The sequence below is a fragment of the Gopherus evgoodei genome, chromosome 8 (genome assembly GCF_007399415.2).
Source record: "Gopherus evgoodei ecotype Sinaloan lineage chromosome 8, rGopEvg1_v1.p, whole genome shotgun sequence".
In the NCBI taxonomy this organism is placed as follows: Eukaryota; Metazoa; Chordata; order Testudines; family Testudinidae; genus Gopherus; species Gopherus evgoodei.
In genome coordinates, this window is record NC_044329.1 from 92,054,952 (window position 1) to 92,081,378 (window position 26,427).

The 26,427-nt window shown below is 38.6% G+C and overlaps 1 protein-coding gene across 13 annotated transcripts in view; it reads right to left on the reverse strand.

Annotated features, from left to right (window-relative positions):
* LRRC7 (leucine rich repeat containing 7) overlaps positions 1 to 26,427 on the reverse strand; it is a 369,343-nt gene that overhangs the window by 58,311 nt on the left and 284,605 nt on the right. For 12 of the 13 annotated variants that reach the window (XM_030571824.1, XM_030571822.1, XM_030571820.1 and 9 more), the window contains 4 exons: positions 18,304 to 18,504; positions 11,989 to 12,100; positions 11,564 to 11,744; positions 8,993 to 10,670 (listed from right to left, as the gene is read on the reverse strand). In XM_030571824.1, coding sequence (XP_030427684.1) covers positions 8,993 to 10,670; positions 11,564 to 11,744; positions 11,989 to 12,100; positions 18,304 to 18,504 — 2,172 coding nt within the window. Of the gene's footprint in view, positions 1 to 2,267; positions 2,418 to 8,992; positions 10,671 to 11,563; positions 11,745 to 11,988; positions 12,101 to 18,303; positions 18,505 to 26,427 lie in introns of all 13 variants that reach the window. The other variant, XM_030571833.1, reaches the window with a different exon arrangement.

Consider the following 26,427-nt stretch of genomic DNA (forward strand, 5'->3'; position numbering starts at 1 on the left):
AGCTGAACATCAATAACTTAAACATAGTATTGTTTTAAATGTGTTAAAATTTGCTCTCCCACCAACATATACTCCAATTAATGTCAGCAGGAATTACATTCATATAGAATGTATCCCTTTCAAAGCTTTTAAGTAGACAAATGTAGAATTGAAAATTAAGAATCCAGTAAAACACTGTAGATGTTTAAACATATGTTTTTTTTCATTCTGTCTAGATGTGGAGACACCTGCAAAATGAAGTAAGGTTATTTTAATAACCAGGATAACGATAAAAAAAAAATCTTAAACAAGTCAGAGAGAACACAGCAAAAGCTGCCACTGTCATTAAATTTGCAGGCTCCATAGGTGTGGATTGCTCACAGGCATTCAGTTTTCAGAAAGAAAAAGTTGATATATGTAAGCAATCTTTTTCCCTGTGAGATATGCATTCTGAAATGTGAGAATTTCAAGCGACTTATGTTTAGTTATAAACATTCTATTGTATTACCCTTCTTTAAATAAAAACCGAATCAACATTTTCTGTGAAAACAGTCTGAATCCACAACACACTTCCAGACAATTCCAGAATTTCCAGTAGATACCTCTCAAAGATCTACACAGTGCCATTGGAAGATTTATAGTTTAATATTTAGTTCCCGAGTTATTTATGTCTTGCAGCCAGAAATGCAAAATGTTCTAGAAGACATCAAGAAATAAAAATAAGCAGTATTAGGAATTCAAAGTATTACACCAGTACTAATTTTGTCTTTGCTTTGCAAATTGTATAGTAAGAGAATATCATTCTTCCACATTTTTTAAGATGAAATTTTATGCTGGCATGTAGCTGATTGTGATTGAGTGCTTAACAGAAGGAATACTAGAGTAAGAGCTTGGAGAGTCCTTAGTTGCTGGTCACATGAATATGCATGTGGGGTCATATATCACCTAGATCCATACATATAACTCCCCATTGACCTGAATGCATTAAAGTCAAGTATAGCATATGATCTAAAATTCTTGATGTGCATGATATATGAGATACCTCATTCTTACATATACATGCATAAAATACTAAGGCTGTCTGGAATGATATGTCAAAGTGATTCCTTGCAATGACCTGGAACAAGAATTAATATATCACCCAAAGATACAGCAACAGTCTTTGAAAGAAAAAAAATATGATAAATGCTGGAAAACTCCTTTTCTAAGTGAGTACCAATTAATATGCCAATTGTCATTAATTGTGCAACACTGGAGATGTACAAGTACAAATATGAAGGTTTGTAACACTCTGGATAAGCAGAGAGTGAGGGGCATAAGAAACTAACCAAATGTGAAAGGATAAGTTACTAGGTGCAGCTTGGCAATACAATGTGTGTATTTGTACTGTTGAAATATACCGGTTTGCTCAGTGGCTGGGAAATACAATACACTATATGTATTAATAGTTAGATCAGGCTGTTAGACTCCAGTTCAGCAAAACTCTTAAGCCACATGGGCTAATGTCAGAGCATGTGAGTAGTCACACTGATTTCATATGCGTATGCATAAATAATAAGACAGTTTGGAATTTTATGTCAAAATTATTCCTTGCAAGGACCTATCCTTACTTCAGTGAGACTACTCACATGTGTTAAAACTGAGACTACAGTCCCTTCTACATAATCCTATGAATATTTTGGCAAGATTTTAATGAAGAGTATTCTACTCTCTCTTTCATGAACCATGTAGATTAGTAGATGTTTATACGTGTGTATGATACATATATACATGCATAAATATATCAATAATAGGTATGACATCAGAAATAGAAAAGTTTGAGAACCCTCATTTGCTTTTCTATATCCCCAACACTTAAAACCAAAATTTAAAAATACTGTAATTGTAGCTAGTAGGGTCTCAAAGCATGTCAGTGCTGTTACAGATAAATTAGTGGAAAGAGGAAAACCTTGGCTCCTGTGATGCAATCTACATACATTCTTAAAAAAAATCTGTAGTACCATTTCTAGGATTAAATATCTACAATATGAAACATAATCCCAGCTCTATTCCCAGAACATATAATCAGGATAACATTCGTCTGCAACACAAGAGCACAAAGCAGCAATGACAGCCATGTGAGCTGGTTAATCCAAAAAGCAAGGTTATTAACTAGGCAAACTATGGTACTAGTATCTTTGCTTTTTGGACTGATTACAGGATACAAGCATGAAAAGCTAAAGCAGCAAAAAGCAAAGGGTATTAATTTATTCTGTGGTGTTGGTATATACTGACTATCCCATACTTACTTTTGGTAGAGGTAGCTCTTGCTGAATTTGGTTTTCAAATTTAGATCTAGTCTGCAAGTTTAAAGTCATGCTTCTGCCTGCATGCATTGCTGACAAACCTCCAGAGTGCAGCATGCCAAGGTTAACAGTGTAGTGTTTGTAAGCAGCGGTCTGAGTAGAGGAAATAACCACGTGACAGGATATGAACACACATGCTCATTGAATTAAGTATCACACAACCATGGTTAACTTCACAGGTTTTAGTTTAGGCAAACAAACAATACCAAGAAAGAAGTAGCTTTTTGATGCATGCACTCAGTTGAATAAAAGCACATACAGTACTGGTTATACATAAAATGAATACCATAAAAAGACTATAACACTGATAGCAAATGAAATATTTTTTTATACCTATAGTCTGAAAACTGTGGTATATTTTATGGTACAAATCCTTTTACGGATATAGGGTCAGGGATGCCCTACACTCCCAAAAATCTGTGTATCCGAAGTCCAGGGAAGTTAATAGCAAGAAAACCCATACAAGAGGTCTCTGTACCATCTTGTGTGCTATTTAATTGATCCCCAAGGCAGCTCTTTGTGCAAGAGAAGATTTTGGTTCTGACAGACACACAGTGAATGGGTCTGTGCACGCATGGACTAAATGGACCAAAATTCCACATAATAGGATCAGCTGGCTGGATCCACTACTGCCCATTTTCTTTATTAGCAGCTACAAACCAGCTGCACAGGCAACCTGATATGTTTGGGTTAAGGATTCAATCAGTTAGCATAATATGTTCTCATTTGGAGCAAAGACCTTCAACATGAAGTTTGTTATACTTCCTACATCTCCATAAAGATTGATCCATAAAACTGATTTTGTGCAAAGTATCGTTATGGTCACAGTATCACTTTCTGACTGCATGCTGCAAATTTACTATATATTAGATCACTTTCAATTGCATTCATCAATATGAACCTAATTTAATCAATCAGGATCTTCACTGCATGCTTTATATGAATGAATGTATTCTTTACACCAAACACAAATATTTAAAATAATTGTGAAGTGTGTCCTAAACCAACAAAATCCAAAAAATACAAAATTTAGACTGAAACCTCTGTCCTTAAGATACCACATTTTGATTAGATATTATGTGGTCTCCAAACAAGGAGTAATTTTACATATCACAAGTATAGCAATGGAGGTAGGGAAGAAGTTTCAGTCTTCAAGATAAATTTTTTAAGTTTGCCTGTTTAAGCCTTAATGTTATTTTAACATTCATCATTCTTTAGTACATGAATAGCAATGGATATCTTGACTTCAGAGTTGTTAAGATCCAGCATAAATTATGTATTTGGATACATTTTAAAAATGCATATAATTTACACATTAAAGCACAGCACTTTTTCAAAGCCACTTTGGTTTATGAAACAAGCCCATACTTATAAAGTGTATTTTTTGCAGGATAGTCAAACCATGCATAGAAATATTATATCATCAGTACCAGATTTTGCATGGAAAATAAACATGCTCATCTTTCTACAGCTAAATGGGTATAACAATAATCTCCACACTGAAAAGCAGTAATTGTGCATATCCAATGCTACCATTACAAGTTAAATAAGCTATAGGTTTAATATTGCTTCCTAAAAACACCAGTAAGGGTTAGAATACACTTTTGACAGTTTACTTATGTTTTTTTCCCTCTCTTTAAAAAGCTATGATGTATTTGTAATACACTATTGCCAAACAGTATCCAGAGCCTTTCAGTGCTCTCTGAGCATTACTGAAAGGGTAGGGTTTCAACAGTACACCCATATCACTTCTGAAAAAACCATCAGCAGTTTCTTTTTCTTTTTCTGTTTCTTTTTTTTTGGTAAGGACTCCTGGAAATCAAAAGAGTTAAGCCTTCTGAGTTAGTTTTTCAATGAAGAGTGCATATTACAGGCAATGGAGTCATATGTGAAGAACTTCTGAAAGCCACTACCATCCCAAAGCTGGAGAAGAAAAGTCATAATGAGTCTGTCTTCAAAACCTCAACCAATCAATTATTTACTTTAATATGACTTCTGTTTGTGATTGTCAGAAGTAGAACTGACTGGAAAATTTTTGTTAAAATCGTTTTCATTTAGAAAATACTATTTTGATTAAACTGATTTTTTTGTGAAATTGTATGGATTTCAGTGAAATTTCATTTAAAAATTGGAAATCATTTTGAAAATGTCAAAACATCCTATTTCAAAATTTTCAGAACAAAGTTTTGATTTTTCATTTCAAAACATCCTTTCATTTAAAATTTACTTTATTTTTATAAAAATAAAAGGAGGATCAAAATTGAAAACTTCATATATATCAAAACAAAACATTTTGAGTGACCCTAAACAATTTTTCCCCCGAGTTTTGTTCTGCAAAAAATTTTGGCTTTATGTCCCAATTCAGAGTGAATTTTTTTCACAATCTGAAAATGTTTTGAGGGATGGAAAATCAATTTTCTGACCAGCTCTAGTTAGTAGTTTTCATTGGTTTGACTTTTTTAAAAAAAAAAAGTGGTGTCATGTTTGAAACCCCAATAAGTCATGAATGATACATTACCAACCACAGACCATATCTGCATTAAATTATACCTCTATTGCACATCTGTAAATGAGAGCAGAATTTGAACCCTTATTACAAAATCATTTCATTTATATAAAAAACAAATCTACTCTCCAGCCATCCTTTATGTAAAGTTAGATTGGTTTAAAAAAAAGGAAGATGAAAAACAGTATAATTTTTTTAATTACCTTGTTTAATTTTATTTTTAAAGGCAATATTGCTTTGGCCTATAGTCACTAGCCCCCAGCAACTCCTTCTTTCTTCTTCCAGCCTGGCTTTGGTGTTTTTCAAATATTGGCCTTGCTTTAAAATTGAACATTTACTTACAAAACTAAACTGGGAGTACTGAATCCTAATCTGGATGGAGGGAAAACAAGTTATTTCCCACAAATTTGGCTATTTGAAGAGTGTTGGCTGTTAGACATAAAAGATAAAGTCTAAGTCTGGTTGCAAAGATTTGGAGGTCCTTGAGCCACTATGAAAGTAGATAATTTACCTTTCATTTGAAAGTAAAAATTCACAGCAGCTAGGGTGCCTGTTTTTCTTGCAGGCCTGTCTGACAAAGGATGCACAACTATCCTTTAAAATGTGACCATCAGGGGTTCAAGCAGTGAGACATCAGTGAGAAACGTTAAATGTTTCTCCTTAGCCAATGTGGCACTCAGCTGTGCTTCAGAGGTAGCTTTGGTGCTATGAAACTTTAGGAACAGATTTTCTGTCTCCCGGCTGTGGCAGCACAGTAGGGCTTAATAAGCACCTTATGAGGTCACAGAAGAATTCCCTGCATGGCCTTATGCTGCCCTCCCTGCAATCTCCAGCACATGGGGATGCCAAGGGTAAGGAAAGGAGGCATTATAGGGGGCAGGTCCATAATGCATGGTACTATGGAGATTATGGCCTATGTTGCAGCACACAGATCATTCAAGACAGGCTACTGTATGTTAGCTATACAATTTATGCTGGGGGTAGGGTAACCATACATCCCATTTTGGCCAGGAGAGTCCCCTTTTTAAGCCCTATCCCGGGTGTCCTAATTTTTGGATCAAATGCCCAGTTTTGCCCCCAAAGTGCATCCTATCCAATGGGGCATGGAAGAATGTTTGGGAAGGCAGGAGTAGGCTTGCCAATTGTGGTTGGATGTATTCCTGGAGGTTTCATCACATGACATAATGTTTAATTAAAGATTAGTCTAATTCCTGGAGACTCCAGGACAATCCAGGAGGGTTGGAAACCCTTGGGGGAGTGAGCGGCAAACACCAGACCCACACAGTGGGGTTCAGGCGAGCTGTGATGCCAGGTGGCTTGGGACAGCCCTGCATGCAGGAGGGAACGCAGGCAAGCAGCTCAGACCAGCTCTGCCTGGGGGGGTTGGATGAGAGACTTGGGCGAGCCCCACATAGTATCCCATTTTACCTTTGGGAAATATGGTCACCCTCGCTGGGGACCATTTTTGACACTAGAGCAGCCAAGAATCTGAAGTATGCTGTGACACAGAGGCCCCTTGGGGGTTCACTACTCTGCGTCAGCAACTCCTGAGAGGCTGGACATATTCACTACATCTAATACTCGTCATGATATATATTTAAAAGATGGCACCTAATACATCTCTGGAAAATGAATAACTCACTGATCATTAATATTTTTGCATGATGTATGCACTGTCAACCCACAAGGGATTACACAGATTTTCTGGAGTTATGACTAAAACGTGTTTAAACCAGGCATATCAGAAGGAGTTGATAAAACAGTCCCTCACACCCCCAGACAAAGGAATGAGGTTGTGTCTGCTTGCATGTGTATTTCATCTAAATTGAGTAAGGTGTGACCAAAGACAAAAACATATTTGCATGCCAGGCAAACAAAGCCACAAGGAGTGCAAGTGGGGAAAAAGCAATCACGGTATCAGCACGAGATGGAGACCGCACCCCAAGGAAGCCTTCCTGCCCTTCATAGAAGGGTTAATGAACCTTGAGATATACTTTTCAAAGGTTTACTGTACTATAAAGAGAGGAACAGAAAACCCCTAAGTTATTCTTCACCTGAGGAGACGAGGAAAACCAGCACCTTGGACTCTGTGGGGATCCTAAGAGCTATTCACTGACTGTTGAAAAAGGAAGCTTATATAAGGTAGTTTCCTCACTGAAGACTGTAGCTTAAGCTACATCTTAGCCATTATAAAGCATATTGTGATTTTTGTTTTTTGGTAACTCTTTCTATTTTTACCCCATATCCTCACTTAAATCTCTCTCTTTCTGATTGAATAAGCTTGTTCTGTGGTTGAAATAAGTGTTTGTCAAACCCCAGTTAGATTAATGAGCTGCAGAGTATAGTCTCTTTAAAAGAGCAACAAACTTAGTAAGAATCTGTGAGTGCTACAGTCAGAAGGACTGGACACTACAGAGCAGATGGTTTGGGGGAAATTCAGGACAGGGAGGGTTTTGGGGTCACTTGGAAAACAGTAACTAAGCAGTGGAAGCCAAGGTCTGACATGCATGCTTGTGGTCAGGCTGTTGGTGTCAGGGCTGTGAACCACCATAGCATAGCACTTAAGGCACCCAGAGTTGCAAGGCAAGTGGTGACACACCTCTTACTGATCTGGGTTGAACCCGAAGTGTCACAGATGCAAAGGTGGGTGGCATAAAGCCATATTTGGTCCCTCCTCCCTAAACTGTGCTGTGCACTTCCTAGAAGTACAGCCAGAGTCAGATCCTTACTCTACTTTTTAAGAGGAGTTCAGACCAAAAGTTGAAAATCTTGGTACCTATACTGCCATCTAAACGAGTTTTGAAAAGTTTCTTCAATTTTTTCCAAAGATACACCATGATACATGAAGATACATCTCTGACAAAGCTGAATTGGGAACTTCATATTTTAAAGTAAAAATTACATTTTAAACCAGATTAGTAGTCTACATAGTATAATAGTTTTTCTGGTGGAGAAAGGAGGACGCTGATGAAGGCGATATGAGGGAAGAAAAAGGCCATTTTAAGGCTCTTTGTTTGTTTGGCCATTCTTCAGCAGTGCATTCTCACCCACTAGCCATTATTAATTTTCACATTTTTTCCATGAAGGTTATAGGGGAGCTGTAACATTTTTGTTTACATTCACCCCCCATAGTTCCATCGAGGTTTGCAGTTTAGCATCCTTCAGTAGGAAGTGAGTTGGAAATGACTACTGGCCACAAACTACTGGAGGAAGGGCATTCAAAATCACAGGGGAACTGAAGAAGACTGTGTCCAATAGTCTGAGAACACAAAAAAGTCAAACAAATACAGCTTTAAAATACATTCACTCAAAATAGTAGGGAAAAGTTTTTGTAATAGTTTCCTTACAATTTTTTGCCTTTGCTGCTATGAACTGTTTTACCTAATACGGAGATATGTTGCATAAACTACCCTAGACAATTTTAAAATTATTTTTGAAATTATGGGGCAAGATTCTGATCTTGGTTAGTAGCATAATTCAATTAATTTACACCAGTGGGATACAAGAGTTATGCTCATTAAATTTACAATAGCAACAAACTAAGCTAGGATTTGAAACCATTGGCCACTGGTGCCCTTCTTGGGTATCCCAGACACCTTGTTGTGGCTAACTGCACTAATGGACTCAGAATGGATTTATTTTCTACAGATTTACGTTGACGGTAATTCCATCCAGATCATCTACTCTCAATCTTATTTCTGTTCTCTGAATTTGTTTTTAAAATTCTTCCTACTTATTGTACGGGTAAAAGTTTAGTGATATCATTTTGGGAAACTGAAAAACAGGAGAGTTGAGATTTTTCCACTAAGATTCAGTCCTTTCTAGTTTCATTTCAGAACCTTCTACTATGGCTGATACTGTTCTTTGATAGAAATTATGGTTGTAGTGTTTCAGACAGTCCTGAAGTATAATAAATGAAGCAGGTTTTTTGGTACCAAACACTTTATACATAAGCCTCCATAAATCATTTACCCAAGAACCCCCAATACTAATTGATTATATATCTTACGTCAACAAAATCTTTCACAAATGAGTTCCCCATAACACAAATACAGGGAATCTCAGAATCAGAAATTTGTATATTCACCACTGTACATGCACATACTTAGAAATATTAAAATATAAAACTAGAGCATTAATTCCAGAGAAATGCCAAACATACCCTGTCTAACCTTCTAGCTTCTATATGTCTAAGTAGCTGTTGTCTCCAGTCTGCAGGCATTTTAGCACAGCTCTCATTTCCCTTCACAGGGGTAGGCCTTGTCTTTATATCACTGTTATCTGAAGGCTTGTCACCATAGTTACCCAAGTTATAGTCCGATGGTATCTTTTCCAATAGAGCTGCCATTGTAGGCCGAGCTGAAACTGGCCTAGTCTGAGATGTACCATAACTCTCTGTACTGTAGCTTCTTGCAGACAATGGCCTCCTTTGTGTAAGATTTTTAACTGGAAAACTTCCAGACTGGGCTTTCACTTCTTGATATGAAGGGTGTTCATCTTCATACCTGCCATTTCTTTTGAGGAACTGGGTTTCAGACACTGAGATACTGCTTTGGCGTTCCATAGCTGCTCTATACTGAGGTCTGCTATACCTATCACTCTGAGGCAGTTCGTGAGGTTCGCTTACTCTTCTATACATTGACATTTCAGTGGAGCTTGCCAATGAATCAGCTCTTCTCAAAAATCCTGACCTTGATCCCTGGGTTGAGAACTGAGCATTAACAGCCTCCTCATTAACTGAAGGCTGAGAGAATGAAAACATGTGCTCCATGGGGGGATAGCCTCTATAGGCTCTTGGACTAACCAAATCCTTGGCAATGTTTTTACTCTGCTGGGGAATATATTCTGGATTGTGTTGAAAAGGTGGTGGTATCCTCTTTTCTGCTTTAACTTCCACTGTTCCTTGAGGATTGAAGCTTTGGTCAAACTGATAGACTTTTTTGGTAACAGAAGGCTTTTGCTGCTGCTGTACCTTAACACTTCCATAACTCAGCAACTCATCATCTAGCATTGGTACAGACTGGCTACGAGACATACTAGACATACCATGCTCCTGCCCTATCATTTTATCTAGTCTTTCATGGGTTCCTGCATTGTCATTACGGGATGCATAGTTTTCTAATGGAATATTATAAACTTTATATGTACCAATGTCTATCTCATCAATACTTTGCGACTTCTTAAATTTACTAGTTTTTAAATCTCTCATCATTGGGGAAAGCCTCTCTGTACTCTTGCTCATTGCAATAACACTTTTAGAAGACTCTGGACGGCAATGAATATGTGAAAAGACATTACTAAGACTTCTGTTAGCATTTGAATCATGATACTCCCAGGTTACTCCTGGAGAAAAAGTGCTAGCTGCTTCAGGAGATTCTTTGATATGATCTTTCCTTTCGGGCAAAGGGCTGGTGGTGGGGGTGCTCTCCAATTTAGAAGGAAAAGCTGTCCTATCTTCAAAAGGACTTGGAGTTCTGGTCCAATTCTGCCAAGGATTGGAAGGAGGCACTTCTGATTCAGGTGTGTCTCTGAGTGTAGGCTGTTCAAGTTCCAGGGGAATGCCAACTATCCTGTCTTGTCTAATTAAAGGCCTGCGTCCATGAGCAGATGTGCTTCTAGATTTAGCGCATAAGAGAGGGTTAGTGCTAGGATTCTCCACTGTGCTCTCCTCTGCAACAAACCCTGTGTTATCATAGTGTGGGGCATCATTCCAGCTGTCAGCAAAAGTGTCACTCATTGGATGCCTATCATTGCGCTGCTGCAGATTTCCCACTGAAGCAGACTCTAGTTGGCTGAGTAATGGCTTTGTCTCAAGAGGCTGTGGAAAAGACTGCGCAAGCCTGCAAAAATTAAAAATAAAATGCAATGAAAACTATCCCGGCCTCTCTTACAATAAGTGAGCAATCAGCAGAAAGAAGTTCTTACAAAACATCCTAATGTTTTCTCATGTATATCTAGCCCTTTGGATTATATTACAATATATATAAATTATGCCAGTGCTTTGTCACGAAATCTGGCATTTTCTAACTTTTGAGGGCTTAGCTTTTCAACTTAAATAATTTTTAATTTTTTTTATATGTAATATAACTTATTTTTCGGCAAAGTGGGTAACTCTGCACATAATAATTCAGCTATAAAATCCTTTGCTGTCATAAATCCAGGAATTAACACAATTCCAGGCTGAAAAACAAAGCTTCTGAAAATTTGGTGCATGATGGCCCTGATCCTCTTGTCCAGTTGGACAGCTTTGTGCTTCTGCAGCAATGCAATGGCATCCCCATAAAGCAAGCTTAACCTGCCTGTGGAGGATTCCGCATGTGTAGGACACATTTTGGTGGCAAAGAACTGCTGCAGCACTTTCTATTTTATGTTTCCTGGGGTAGAGAAGATGTGACTCGGTATCCCTACACCCTGGCAATCTCCAGCTGCTAGAATAGTCCCCTTGAGGCTGTTGATACCCAGTGAAAATTAGAGCAGCTTTCAGGCTTCTTATTTGTGCAGGGGTCCTCTCAGGACAAACTGAGGGCTGGGGGTTACAAGCATTCTGTCAATCCTAAAGTGTGCCAAGCACTCCTCAGCTGCAGCTCAGCATCTAGGCTTATTGTGTGCAAACCTTAGAGCATAGCAATATACTATGCACTTTCAGTATGTGGTTATTTCACTTTAGAAAATATAACAGAGAACCTGACTCTCCACTTCACCAGAGAATCAGACCCAGTAAACATATACACACCTGTTACCCCACAGAGAATTATTCACTGCTTCTTTGGCAGTTGTTTGCAAGGACCCCATTTTAACACGAGCATTAGAGGACCCTGAGGAAGCTTGGGAAGGTGAGTAGTCTGAGTAAGTGCCTGAGGAAACACTGTTATTGAGACAGTGGATTTTATCTGCTTCAGATTCATCTGTTGATTCTGAAATAAAATAGAACAAGCATTATGTGGGGTTGGAGCATTCAGAAACTAAACATTCTGGAAAAATCAATGTTCAAACTGTTATTATGCATATATTTAAAAACATGTTTGTAAGATATCTGCAAATCAGAGTGTAGTATCCAATACATCCCAGCACAATGTATTACTCCTAGCTCATCTGTCTAGCTGCATGCATTAAACATGCCTTCACTGAACACTATTGGGAGTCAAGATACTGTAGTACCTTTCTTTTCTTTACCCAGAAGAACAAGTTTGGGTTGGTACAAGGGAGCCTCAGCCATTGAAGGGCAAAGTTCTGCTATCCTCATGTCATTAGCAGGGTGTCCAAAGGAATCCTGAGACAGAGAGAGAGAATAATACCAAAGTATAAAATAAAATTATAGTAAGGTGGACTTGCAAAAGGCAACGAAGAAACAGCCCCATTTGTCATGAACATGGAACTACATAAACCCAGGAACAGACAGTATCATTCTAATCATGCTGAAACTGTCACTCTACAATTCTACTTATTCATAAAATATATTAACAAAGCAGTAATATTATGATGAGAGTGTATTTATTCTGAACATGCAGATGAGCTAGATAGAACTTATGAGATGTGTTAAGGCCACACACATTCTTGATGGAGTAAAGATTACAAAAATGTAAAATTTAAGTAGAAATTAATGAAAATTTAGAAAAAAACTACTCACTTATTGAAGAATTAAGTATTACTCATGCATTTGCTCCGATTACAATGGGACAGATCTTTACAAAATCAACTGTCCCTACATGTGCACTGAACCAAAAAGCAATCTTGGCTCCAAAAGAATTTTCTATGAATTTAGGCTAATAATAATATCAACCCTGTGTTTTGAGAATAAATGCTAATCTGGCTGAACTTCAAAAGGTTTCCTGCATAATGCAAGGAGCAAACAAGATGTGTGCTGCTAAAATCCATGCTGCAAAGAATTAGACCAGTAAGTCATTTGTTTCTGTTTTTAAACAAAACATGTGCTTTTATTGGTTGAAATATGTGTTCTGACACTTTTGGTTAATTATGACTTGAAAGATTATTTTAGAAATCATAGTTTGCAGCTCTCTTTAATAGAATAATTCATATTAGGATTAAACTGAAAAACATTTTGAAAATCAAAAATCACTAAGTTCACAGAATTTAAACAATAATGTAAAGAAAATTTGGGGTTAAAATGCAGAGAGAACTTTGAATGGTCTGAGAGAACCCCAAAGATTCTGACTCATCTTTGATCTACTTATAAAACCCTTGTTTTATAATACCGAGCATTTACATATTTATTTTTCATACATAATCTCAAAGAATTTTACCAACATAGGTAGGTGCTATTATCCCAACACAGAGATAAGGAAACTGAGGCACAGAGAGATCAAGTGACTTGCCCCAGGTCACACAGTGAATCAATGGCAGAGCCAGGAATAGAACCCAGGTCCCCTAGTCCACCACTCTAGCCATCCATGGTGCTCCTTTAAGTGTTGTTTCTGATATTGTATGAGTTGGATGAAACCTTGTTATGGGGTTGCGGTTCATAGGTGCGAATTCACTCTTCAGTTAACATAACTATAAGCATAAGACAAAAGGGAGTGCATGAACCCACCCAGGAGCTTTTGCTGAGTATTGTTTTGAGCAGGTGTGTGTATGGGAAGACAGGACACAAAGAAACTGAGAAGGAATGAGAGAGAGAGAGCCTGCACACACAGAACGGAGCTATTGAAAGTATGATAGCTGTCCCTGGATGAAGCCTGGTGAAAGGTTTTTGGGTCAGGAGTGCAGGCTGGAAAGAATGCTCCTGGTGCTATGAGCAAAAGAAGCTGTTTCGTGCTATTTCTTTCCTTCTGTAGTCAGAGACAGACGACTTCGTACATTTTTGTAACTAAACAAAACAGCATAAAGAAATATCTGACTACCACCAATTTCTACTCCCAACTGGTACACCAACGGAACCCCAAACTTTGACTTGCTGCTCGGGTCAAAAGGGGCAACAACATTTTGATTTTAGGGGCTTATAAGGAAAAGTAAGGGAAAAGTAACTCAATGGATTTCCTAGAGACTCTGCCCTTTTGCCTTCCTAGTACTGAAATAAATTAAAATTGAGTCCTTAGATTGTTCTAAGATTGAACCCATTTAATTTAAAAAGTAAAGTAATATATGGTTGGGGGGGCCTTCTCATTTGTTCCCAGCTGGATGTGGCTCCTCTTTTTCAGCTGTCATTTCCAGCATCAGATTCTTTGTCCACAGCTCAACCATAAAACTGTCTTGTTAAGTCAACAACCCAACCTCCCATCAGAAATGCTCTAGACTCATCCATTCGTTCATTATCACTCACCCAGCAGCTGCTACTGCTTGATGATCTCTCACTTCACTCAGAACCGTTTAGCACAATTTATCCCTTTGTTTTTCACATTCAACCAGACAGTTGCTGCTTCCCTCCCTGAGAAGCTTTATGATTCCATATATGCAACTGAGCCCAAATGCTGCACCGTCTGACATCTTCAATCTGACTGATTTTCTGTACTAACCAGCTATCAGATATGCTCTGAAAACACCAAGAAAGAGGAAGAAGGGAAATGAGATAGTGGCTTGAACCATGGAGGGGTAATTAAAATTAGGGAATCACAGAACAGGGCAGCTAAGTGAAAAGAATGGAGATATGAAAAAGGATCATTCTCTGTATCTCTCCTTCTCTTCCCTTCCCATCATGACATGGACATGGTTCAGGTGTGAGGAGAAGTCTGCCCATGGAGACCTTGTGAAGGACACAAGGTGGGAACGGAGATAGTGGAAAACACACTATCTAGAGGAGTTACGGGGGGGAGCCAAGCCTCAGGGGAGACTTTGGTGAAGGCAGCTGATGGAACACAGCCATAAGGGGTACTCTGATGGAACGTAGGCTCTGAGGGATTGTCTTGTGGGGGGTACCCAGCCTCAAGGATCAGGAAGGCTGGTGTGGAACACAGCTTTGGTGAGAGACGTGGATGGTAGATGAGTTAGGGGGACAATAGATTCAGAAAAGACATTCTGGGATGGGTGGACACAGGTTGGGGGAAGAGGGGATGATAGTATCGGTCATACGGAGAAGAATGAACATTTGGTGGAGAAGACTTGGTAGCAGAGAGAGAGGGAGAGAATGAGAGGTGTTAGAAGGGAGAGGGAGGAAAAATTGGCATTTATAAGTAGGAGTGATGGAGGGAATGTTGAGGGAAGAGAGGTGGGTTGAGCCTTGCCGGAGGTATACTTGTAGCTGAGCACTTCTGCTACAGAACGTGGAGGGGGCTTGAGGCACTATGAGACTCTGTCCCCCCAGCCTTCGTTGGCAAAGTTATTCCATCAATAGCGAATTAAATGACTTTGTGAGAAGATGAAAGAAAGGAAAGAGATGCACTATTCGAAAATACAATTTCATTAATTAAAAATGAAACTATATTACTATTGCTCTTATTTTCATAGGTTTATAAGATATATACTTTATTAATTGCTTTTAGTAACATGAGTGAAAGCAAAAATAAGTGAGAGGATTGTCCTTTGAGAGTACTATTATACTTCTGTAGTGATATTTTAACATTTTTGCCTTACATGTAGTTATACCTTCTCAAAATTCCTTAGATTCCTTATCAGTTAGTTTAGTCAGTTCCTCAATGTTGGCTAAACAAATATATATATTTGTTTCTTACATATACTCCGTATTTATTGTAATATATTCAAGACCTCAAATTATTTTGATACACCAGTTACAGTTCCTTTATACTATTTTGTATAAAAATACACTATATAAAAATATACTATATTTCCTATACAATATAATAAACACACACAAATTAAAGCTGGCCATTATTTAATAACATTTTGTCAATGCATCAGTCAGTTTCCACTCCAATATACAAACTTATCATCCAATGTCTTCTTGAAAAAGTACGTGTGTAGCATTCTCAAGCTGTGATATACTGTAATGTTTGAAGCACAGAGCATGTTAAGTTTCTATTTGTACCTCTGAACTTTCTGTATGTTCTTCTTTCTTCTTCTTGTTTGGGATTTCCAAAGTCAAGTTATGAATGTTGTCTGATCAGACAGGTGACTTTTTTGGAATGCTTGATTTTCTGTTCCTTGGTCTACACTACAGAGTTAGGTCAACGTAAGCTGCCTTACATTGACTTAATTGTGTCAGTGTCTACACTACAGCCTTGCTCCCACCAATGCAGATGCCTACTACATCAGCATAATAATTCCACTTTCACAAGAGGCATAGGGATTAGCTCGGTGTAGTTAGGGCAACACAGTGAATGGCTTGCCAATTACAAAACCAGTTTCTCCTCCCTTGGTTTTCACACCTCAACTGCTAGAACAGGGCCTCATCCTCCCTGATCGAACTACCTCATTATCTCTAGCTTGCCTGCATATATATACCTGCCCCTGGAAATTTCCGCTACATGCATCTGATGAAGCGGGTATTCACCCACGAAAGCTCATGCTCCAAAATGTCTGTTAGTCTATAAGGTGCCACAGGATTCTTTGCTGCTTTTACAGATCCAGACTAACACGGCTACCCTTCTGATACTTGACAGTGTTCATGTAGACACTGTTATTTACATCGGCTGTTGGCGGTCATGCTTGTCAATTTCACAGCTCTCGGCGGGAACCGTGAAACTGAAAAGAAAGACTGTTAGGCTTCCTGCTATGAACCCCGCACCCGGCTCACAACTCGGGCTGTCAAACTGGGGCGAGTGGGGAGCTTTAGCTAGAACCCGGCTGTCCTCCCCGCTCCTGGCTCCCCGCTGGGCTGCCATCCAGGATGCCCACTTCAGGCTGGGCTGCCGTCTAGGCTCCTGGCTCCCCGCTGAGAGCCCTGCTGACCCCCCACTCCCAGCCAGGCTGCTACCCAGCTCCCTAGCCCCCACCAGGCTACCGCCCAGGCTCTCTGGTTCTTGCCCCTTGCCAGGCTGCCACCTGGGCACTCTGCTTCCCACTGGGAGCCCAGCTGCTACCTGGGCTCCTGGCTCCTGGATCAGGTGCCACCCGGGCTCCAGGCTCCTTGCTGTTCAAAGCTAGATGCTACAATACAAATTTATCTAGTTGATGAGAACAAATGGCACAAATACCGTGACTGAAGGAACAGGATTGTAACAATGTTTGGTGAAAGTTAAATGATTAGAATGTATTTCAGAGAGTTAAAAGAAACAACATTTGGATTCAAGGACTTTAAAGAAAACAGTAAATTATTTGATTTTGAATACTCTGATCAAAGTACCCAGCTGAACCAGTACCTAGGTTTTATGAATATTTGCGGAAGCAGTCCCAAGGGAAAACAATTGTACTAAAGTGTGCTTTAATAAGAACAAGCCCAAAAGAAATGGAAATATTCTCACTGTAAGTGAAACACACATGGCAGTGCAATGAGTAGAGCAATGATTACTAGGACTATTGGATGTGTGAAAACAACCCAATCTGCAGTGGTACACGCACAACGCGTGAAGACAAATTAATGTAATTACACAGCAAGTGCTAGCCACAGGGTGGTACCTTTCAAGGATAATGCATCAACTGTAACAGTTAAATTATAAAGAGGTGAAAAAAAATTTAAGATTGAATGACTTTGTTTTCTAATTTATTTTCTTTTTAAAATTTGGGTTTTGTAGGGGTTTCCAAAACTGTGTCAGGTGCTTTCCATGGATTTCTCCAGGTATATTATAAAATGATCAATAAGTACTACAAGCATCATCACAGCTGTAATTTGTGTTTTTAACTGTAATTAACTGGTTTTAAAAATAGGCTAAATTCAGACTTTGTATAAGTGAGTAAATGTCCACGGAGATCAAAGGAACTGACCCTACTTACACGAGCTCTGAATTTGGCTCCATATAGCTAGTAAATTTTGGAAATAACTTCCAACAATGTTCATGGTAGAATTGCAGCCTTTTACCATATAAGGACTTACCTTCTCTTGGTAAGTATCTATTTTTTAAAAAGCAGGTTCTGCAACTTACTCACAATGAATAGCACCTTACTTCATAAGTAGTCCAACTGACATCTATGAGACTTCTTCAGTAAATACTATTCAACGGGCATGACAAAGTTCACTGAAGTCAATGGAAAGATTTTTGTTGACTTCAGTAACTTTAGGATCAGACTCAACGTGAGTAAAAGGCAGAATCTTGCCCTAAATCATTAGATTTGTCATTACATATACTCATAAATGTCTTTTTGATTCAGATACGACTGAGATGTAAATTATTATATGGTCTATTCTGCTACTGCTATGTACATTTCAGTGCCATTAACATTTAGGAGAGCTATAGACACACATGAACAGCAGAATAGCTACTTATATCAACTACGATTGAAAACTGAGAAAATGAGTCTCAACTAATTTTAGAGAAAAACTAGGAAAAATTAATCTGATTCTAATAAAAAAGTTAAAACCAGAAACAATTGCCTATGATTTTAAGATCAGACAAAAACAATGTCACGTAATGGAGCCAGGTTAAAACCCACCCTGAGCTCTTGAAAGTAACAATCTTGTAATATTACCTCCACTGAAATCTCCTTTGTTGCCATAGGCCACTTGTGCTCATACTTTTCTTTCATAATTTGCTCACTGTTGGCAGCTGGCGTTGAGTTCTCAGGCCTCACTCCATGGCTTGTTTTGCCCACCAGATTTTGAACAGATTTTACCATGTTCTTTAAATCTTCTGGGTATGGAGTTGGATAACGTTTTAGATTTATTTCAACCTAAACATTTATAAAAAGAATTAAAGCAGAAATATGAAATAAAAATAACATTCAAGTTAAATCTATGGTTACAGTACTATGAATAAGTATATAATATACAAGCAGTGAATTAAAATATTTGAGAAATGTGCTACATATATTGTCATTATGAGCAGAGCTGTGTGAAAAACTGATTTTTCAGTTCAGTGGCTGAGTGTTTTGTTTCACCTGACATCATTATTTTTACCTTTTAAAAAAAATAAACTGAAGCAAAATTCAAACAGCAGTTTCAATCAAAAAATGAAAATGATTCATTTTAAAAATGTCAAAATTAAACTCATTTATTTTTTGCAGAAACAATTTAGCAAATTCAACATTAATTCACAAAGCTTTGTTTAAAAAATTTCACCCAGACCTAATCATGAGTTTTTTCAAAGTCTGTGAGCTGGAATCTATTTCAGGTATATTAATGTCAATCTAAGGTATAACTCCTCTGATGTCAATCACAGATCAGAATCTTTCCCTTTATGTTCAATTTTTTACCACGTAAGAATACTGAGGTTCAGATTCTACTCTCAGATCAAGACCACTATCAGATCAGATCACATTCTGTTCTTAATGACATCCATGAAAATCCAGAATTATTTTCCTATATTCAGTGGAGTTATTTTAGATTTACATCAGAATAACTGATAGCAGAATATAACTCATTGTGGAACTATTCGTCCCTTGATATGTACATGTAGCTTGCACTGATGTCAATGAGATCTATTCTTATGCATAAACAAAAACAGGAGAATAAATCCTTACTGACTTAGCAGTGAGTCACACTGAATAGTAACTTACTCCTGATAGTCCTGTATAGACCTGTTGATTTCCTGTACTACTTGTGTGACTCAGGGTGGCATAACTAAGTCTTTAAAGATATACATAATGGAATCTTATTTTCGATCAGTAGAAAATTTTCTAAGTAGAAAATATATCAGAGGTCCCCAAATGCAGCAGACATCTGTTGATATGCATGTCCTAGAAATTAAAAAACATGACTGATTTGAAAACCAAAAGCTATGGGAACTAACATTCAGTTCTTTACTATAATAAAGTATATATTAAAGATGGTATGTTTTGATATGCTCTTTAATACAAAATGTAAATGTATGATTACTATATTGCAAGTTAATATGGAACTCCCACAGGAAAAAGAAATTGGAAATGATGTGTAAAATATAACCTTGGTGAAGCTTTGGTTGATTTACAGTTGAAAGAAATAATATTTATATGTGGTGTGACAAAGTTCCTCCTCTACCTTGGTGGGTCCTGCGCTTATTGGCAGATTTGCTCACCTCAGTGATCACCCCCACAGTCTGGATCAGCTCCTCCTGTGTCTGATCAGGAGTTGGGAGGTTTGAGGGGAACCCGGGCCTGCCCTCTACTCTGGGTTCCAGCCCAGGGCCCTCTGGATTTGCAGCTGTCTATAGTGCCTCTTGTAACAGCTGTGTGACAGCTACACCTCCCTGGGCTACTTCCCTAAGGTCTCCTCCAAACACCTTCTTTATCCTCACCACAGGACCTTCCTCCTGGTGTCTGATAATGCTTGTACTCCTTAGTCCTCCAGCAGCACACCTCTCAGTCTCAGCTCCTTGTGTCTCTTGCTCCCAGCTCCTCACACGCACTTCCTCTCCTCTGGCTCCTCCCCATCTGACTGGAGAGAGTTCCGTTTAAAACCCAGGTGCCCTGATTAGCCTGCCTTGCTTGGCTGCAGGTGTTCTAATCAGCCTGTCTGCCTTAATTGGTTCTAGCAAGTTCCTGACTACTCTAGTGCAGACCCTTCTCTAGTCACTCAGGGAACAGAAAACTACTCACCCAGTGACCAGTATATTTTGCCCTCTACCAGACTCCTGCACCCCACTGGCCTGGGTCTGTCACAGTGGCCTAATTATGCATTTGATTTACCACAAAATCTGGGCCATGATTTAAAAGCAAGAATACAGTATAACCTTGCTTCTTCTGCACTGCACAGTAAAGAGCATCATTTAAACCAAAGTATAGAATACTTGTCCTGCACATTATGTCTTATTTTAAAAAGTGCAGTTTATTCAAGTGAAACATCGTTATTGAAACACATTCATATTGCACTGAAATAGATATGCAAGCTGTGCTTGTAATGTATATAAGTATAAATATAATATGGTGAAATATGTTTAAATGCACTGGAAACAGTTTATTTCAAAAGATGGAGAAAGCACTGGAGGAGAGGTTGTTCTTGATTTGATTTGACAAATAGGGAGGAACTGATTCAGAATTTGAAACTGGAAGGCAGTATGGGTGAAAGTAATTATGAATTGATGGAGTTCATGATTCTAATGAATAGTAAGAGAGAAAATGAAGCAGAATAAAGAATGGATTTCAAGACGACAGGCTTTAGCATAATCAGGGAGTTGGTAGGTAAGATCTCATGGGAAGCAAGTCTACGGGAAAAAGAGTTTGAGAGAGTTGGCAGTTTTTCAAAGAGACATTATTATGGGCACAGAAGCAAACTATCCCACTGCATAGGGAAGATAGGAAGTATGGCAAGAGATCACCCTGGGTTAATCAGGATATCTTTGATGATCTAAAACTCAAAAAAGAATCCTGCAAAAAGTGGAAACTAGGTCAAATTACGAAGGATGAATATTAAATAAAAGCCAGTACAAGCATATAGGGACAAAATTAGAAAGGCCAAGGCATAAAATGAGATTAAATGAAATGAGCTAGAGATATAAAAAATAACAAGATGATATTCTATGAATACATCAGAAGCAAGAGGCAGATCAAGGCCCATTACTTAATAAGGGGGGAAAGACAATAACAGAACATGTGGAAATGATAGTACTAAATGATTTTTTTGTTTCAGTTTTCACCAAAAAGGTTAGTAGCGATCAGACATCTAACATAATGAATGCAAGTGAAAATGAGGCAGGATCTCAGGTTAAAATAGGGAAAGAGCAAGTTAAAAATTACTTAGATAAATTAGATGTCTTCAAGTCAAGGAGCTGACTGAGGTGATACCTGACCCATTAACAATTATTTTCAAAAATTCATGGAAGACAGGAGACATTCCAGAGGATTGAAATAGGGCAAATATAGTGCCAATCTATAAAAAGGGGAATAAGGATAACCCAGGGAATTACAGACCAATTAGCTGAACTTCAGTACCCAGAAAGATAATGGAGCAAATAATAGAGCAATCAATTTTCAGACACCTAGAAAATAGTAAGTAACAGTCAACATGGATTTGTCAAGAACAAATCATGTCAAACCAACCTAACAGCTTTCTTTGACAGAGTAACAAGCCTTGTGGATGGGCGGGGGGTGGGGAGAAGTGGTAGATGTGGTATACCTTGACTTTTGATACCATGTTGTATGACCTCTCATAAACAAACTAGGGAAATATAGCCTAGATTGAGCTACTGTAAGTGGGTGCATAACTGGTTGAAAAATCATTCCCAGAGAGTAGTTATCAGTGGTTCACAGTCAAGCTGGAAGGGCATCTTGAGTGGGGTCCCACAAGGATTGGTCCTGGATCCAGTTCTGTTCAAAATCTTCGTAAATGATGAAGACAAAGGAACAGAGAGTACACTTACAAAGTTTGCGGATAATACCAAGCTGAGAGGGGTTGCAAGTGTTTTGGAGGATAGGATTAAAATTCAGAATGACCTGGACAAACTGGAGAAATGGTCTGAAGTAAGTAGGATGAAATTCAATAAGGACAAATTCCAAGTACTCCTCTTAGGAGAGAGCAATCAATTGCACACATACAAAATGGGAAATGACTGTTTAGGAAAGAGTACTGCAGAAAGATCTGGGGGTCATAGTGGATGACAAGCTAAATATGAGTCAACAGTATAACAATGTTGCAAAAAAAGCAAACAGCATTCTGGGATGTACCTACAGGAGTGTTGTAAGTAAGACATGAGAAGTAATTGTTCTACTCTACTCTGCACTGATAAGTGCTCAACTGGAGTATTGTGTCCAGTTCTGGGTGCCACATTCAGGAAAGATGTGGACAAAGTCCAGAAGAAGTGTACAGGGAGATCCTGGTGGATCAGCAAATTGCTTGGACCACTACCAGTAGCTGGAATATTGATTATCATGCTTATTGCCAAAAACAACCAAGTCAGTAGGCCTTAGCATAACTAAGCCAGGAGGCGAGTAGATTTGAGTGATCACAAGAAGGGAGCCTTTCCTTACATCCTTCCTGATAAGATCTCTGTTGAAATTGCAGAGGAATGTACTTTCAGAAAAGAGGAAGCTTATCTATATTTGCCCTCTGGGTTGTGTTTATCAGGATGCTCAAGCATACAGACTTTGCAAAAACACATCCGTCTAATTAGTGATCTGAGGAAACCTCTGGTTTAACTTTTGAAATTGCTTCCTTAAGTTTTTTGATTGACATTTTATTGTTATACTAACACAATAAATAAGAGTGGAGAAGTTTGGGATAGTTGGATCACTTTGTGGACACATCTTAGGACCCCAACAGCAGACGAAAGATTGGCCATCAGACGAATCATGGCACTCAAAAACTGCTCCAGACTTTGGTAATTATTGAGGGTTGTGGTGTTTTACTAACCTATTGCGGATATGTGTCAGTGCTTAAGACTAAATAAAGTGTAGTTTTAAGTAAGAGCACTCTTGTATTGTACTGCTTGTGTCAACCATCTATTAGTCAGACGGCTGTGTCCCCACTGATTTATTTCCTGCCACTGCCTCACCAAGAGTAAAGTTACCAAGAACTATGGATTCGGAAAACCCTAGGTAACAGGAGAGCAATGAAAATAATTAAATGTCTAGAAAACCTGACCTAGGAGGGAAGATTGAAAAAAATGGGTTTGTTTAGTCTGGAGAAGAGAAGATTGAGGGGGGAACATGATAATAGTTTTCAAGTACATAAAAGGTTGTTACAAGGAGTAGGGTGAAAAATTGTTCTAGTTAACCTCTGAGGATAGGACAAGAAGCAATGGGCTCAAATTGCAGCAAGGGAAATTTAGGTTGGAGATTTGGAAAACATCTTTAACTGTCAGGGTACCTAAGCACTGTAACAAATTGCCTAGGGAGGTTGTGGAATCTCCATCATTGGAGGTTTTTAAGAACAGGTTAGACAAACACCTATCAGGAATGGTCTAGTCATTACTTATTCTTGCATCAAGTGCAGGGGACTGGACTGACCTATTGAGATCCCTTCCAGTCCTAAACTTCTCTGAGTCTATGAATGCTATAACCTGAAAAAAACAATGCCAGTGTTCAGTTATGGAAAGCAAATAGCATATGATGCAATTTAGATTACCCCATATCTTAGAGCTGCAAGTCAAGATTTCGATTGCTATCATCTCTATTATTAACATTTGAAAACTCCTAGTACCCTAAGATTAACATAGTAGTTTTTGTATATATAAAAGTATGTAGCTATTTTCAAATGCTTTGTTCTAATTTAACTAAGTGCATGAACACCATCCAAGTAATAGTAGTAATAATGCTGCGAACATTTTCTGTACAATCATGCTATAGTTATTTGCATCATATACAATGTTAAAAAATAGTTCTGAAAATTCTTTAGGAAAAGAAGGCCCTTTGTATTGTATTGGCAACTCTTATTTTACTGGCAATTTTCTACACTATTGTATTTCTTTTAACAATTATAACCAATTTGTATTTATGTCACACTGTATTTTTAGAATTAGAAGTAATATTCTACTATACAAAGCTAATAGGACTACAAATTCTTCACATTATGAAGCAGTCATACTATGTTAATACAAGAATGGTATTCTGTTCCAGTTCATTTCTAAATTATCAGTATAGGTCAATAGTGCAGTTTTTGGTTTTTTGAACTGATAACATACTAATGGATAAAACTGGCATTTTAATCCACTATTCACTGGGTTTTGTATTTGTACTGAACCAGAAAACTGTGATCAATCTACTGTAAGACTTCAGTGTAACCTATTAATTATGAGTGCATGATTTTTTAAGTCAATTTATTTTCTATTTAGCACCAAATAAACAGTGGACTAGAGTGTATTTAATCTGGGCACAACCAAGTGGAAGAGAACTCATAATAAAACAAAAGAAAAAAAGTCTAAAGAAAATTGAAGCTCCAAATGTAAAATACAAATAGTAGCTCTAATTTTATTACATTTTTGTGTTTCATTTTTTAGAATTTAAAAAGCTGTGATTTTATTGTTACTCATAAGACATTATCTCAGATGTTATTTTCCAATTTGGGTCTCTTACAGTAGTGGTCAGACTTACAACGGTGAAGTATTTAGTCTGTAATAATTCACTGACACTATGTTGAAAGTAGACATTTTTGTCCACATCTGAAAACAGATGGAACTGATGATGCTCTCACACCCATGAAAATAAAAAATGAGTCCTATGACAATGCTGGAGTTACACTCATTTAAAACTCATACTCAGGCCCAGAAAATGGTCCCTGCTCTCTATATAGAGTGCACAAACTAGGAGGATGCTCTTTGCACTCTCCATTCCTTGAATACTTATGGCTAGGGCCAGGGACAACATGGCTGTTTGTATTTTGAGATATCATTTGATAAAGGAAATTAATTAATATTTACATTTTATGTGATCCCTAAAGGCTGTAAGGTAGCAAAGGGAACTGTGTAGCGGGAGTGGGAGAGTGGGGGAAGATTCTGCCACGAGTCACCTACTCAGGGCTATGGCTAAGTGCTCCAAAACAGCATCTAATCCTGTGTGCTAAAAGCTCAGAAACATTTCCACTGGTCAAAGTAGGTAGCCCTGGTGGAAGCTTTCTATTGCTTAGCAAAACCTGTCAAACCTGATCTGAGCAGGGTAGTTCCTTGGAGTTCAGCCACGCAGCATCCATGCCATCAGGAACAGGGAGGCGAGGTTTGAGTGAAGCAACCTGTCATGGTCTTCTGAAGTCAAGTCTGGATGGAGTGGGAGCGCGAGTAGGGCTGCCACTGAGAGGTCCAAAAGTATGTCAAACCAATGGTGGTGTGGCCACACCAGTGCTATCAGGATAACCCTCACTTTGCCCAATTTGATTTTTAGGAGCACCTTGTGAACCAAGGCGACTGGAGGAAAGGTGTACAGCAGATGATCTGCTCACTTGAACAAGAAGGCATCGGAGAGGGAGCCTGAGCTGTGCCTGTGCAGCAAACAGAACTAATGGCATTTCCTGCTCTTCTTGGTGGTGAAGAGGTCAACCCGGGAAGGCCCCCATCTCTGGAAGATGACACTGATGACCTCCGGGTGAAAAGACTACTTGTGGTGAGAGGAAAAGACTCTGTTGAGGTGATCTGCCAGTACGTTTCAGGCTCCTGGTAGATACATCACCTCAAGGTGAATGGCATGTTTCACACAGAAGTCCCACATCCAGAAGACAGCACAAAGCTGAAGATCAAGCTGCTCCCTGCCTGTTGGTGTAAACCACGGATGCAATGTTGTTTGTCAAGACCTATACCATTTGGTCTGAGATGTGGGGAAGTAACACTTGGCAAGCTAAGTGTACCATCCTGAGTTCCCTGACATTTATATGTAGGGAGAGTTCTTCTTGGGACTAGAGCCCTGGGTCCTGAGGTTGCAGAGGTAGGCTCCACACCCTATGTCTGACGTGTCCGAGACTAAAGTGACCGAGAGTTGAGGGACAGTAAAGGGTACCCTCTTCATTACCGATGCTTGGTCTTTCCATCAGGTCATGGAAGTTAGGTCCAGAAACAGGACTGTGATCACTGAATCTAAATGCTGCCTGCTTAGGGAGTAGACTGATACCAGCCACATCTAGAGGGGTCCAAAGTGCATATTGTACCAGCAGGAAGGCTCTGACTTGGAAGCACTGCCCCGATGAACTCTATCCTCTGAACCAGGACCAGAGTTGACTTTTGCTCATTTATCAGCAGGCCCAACACCTGGAATATGGCC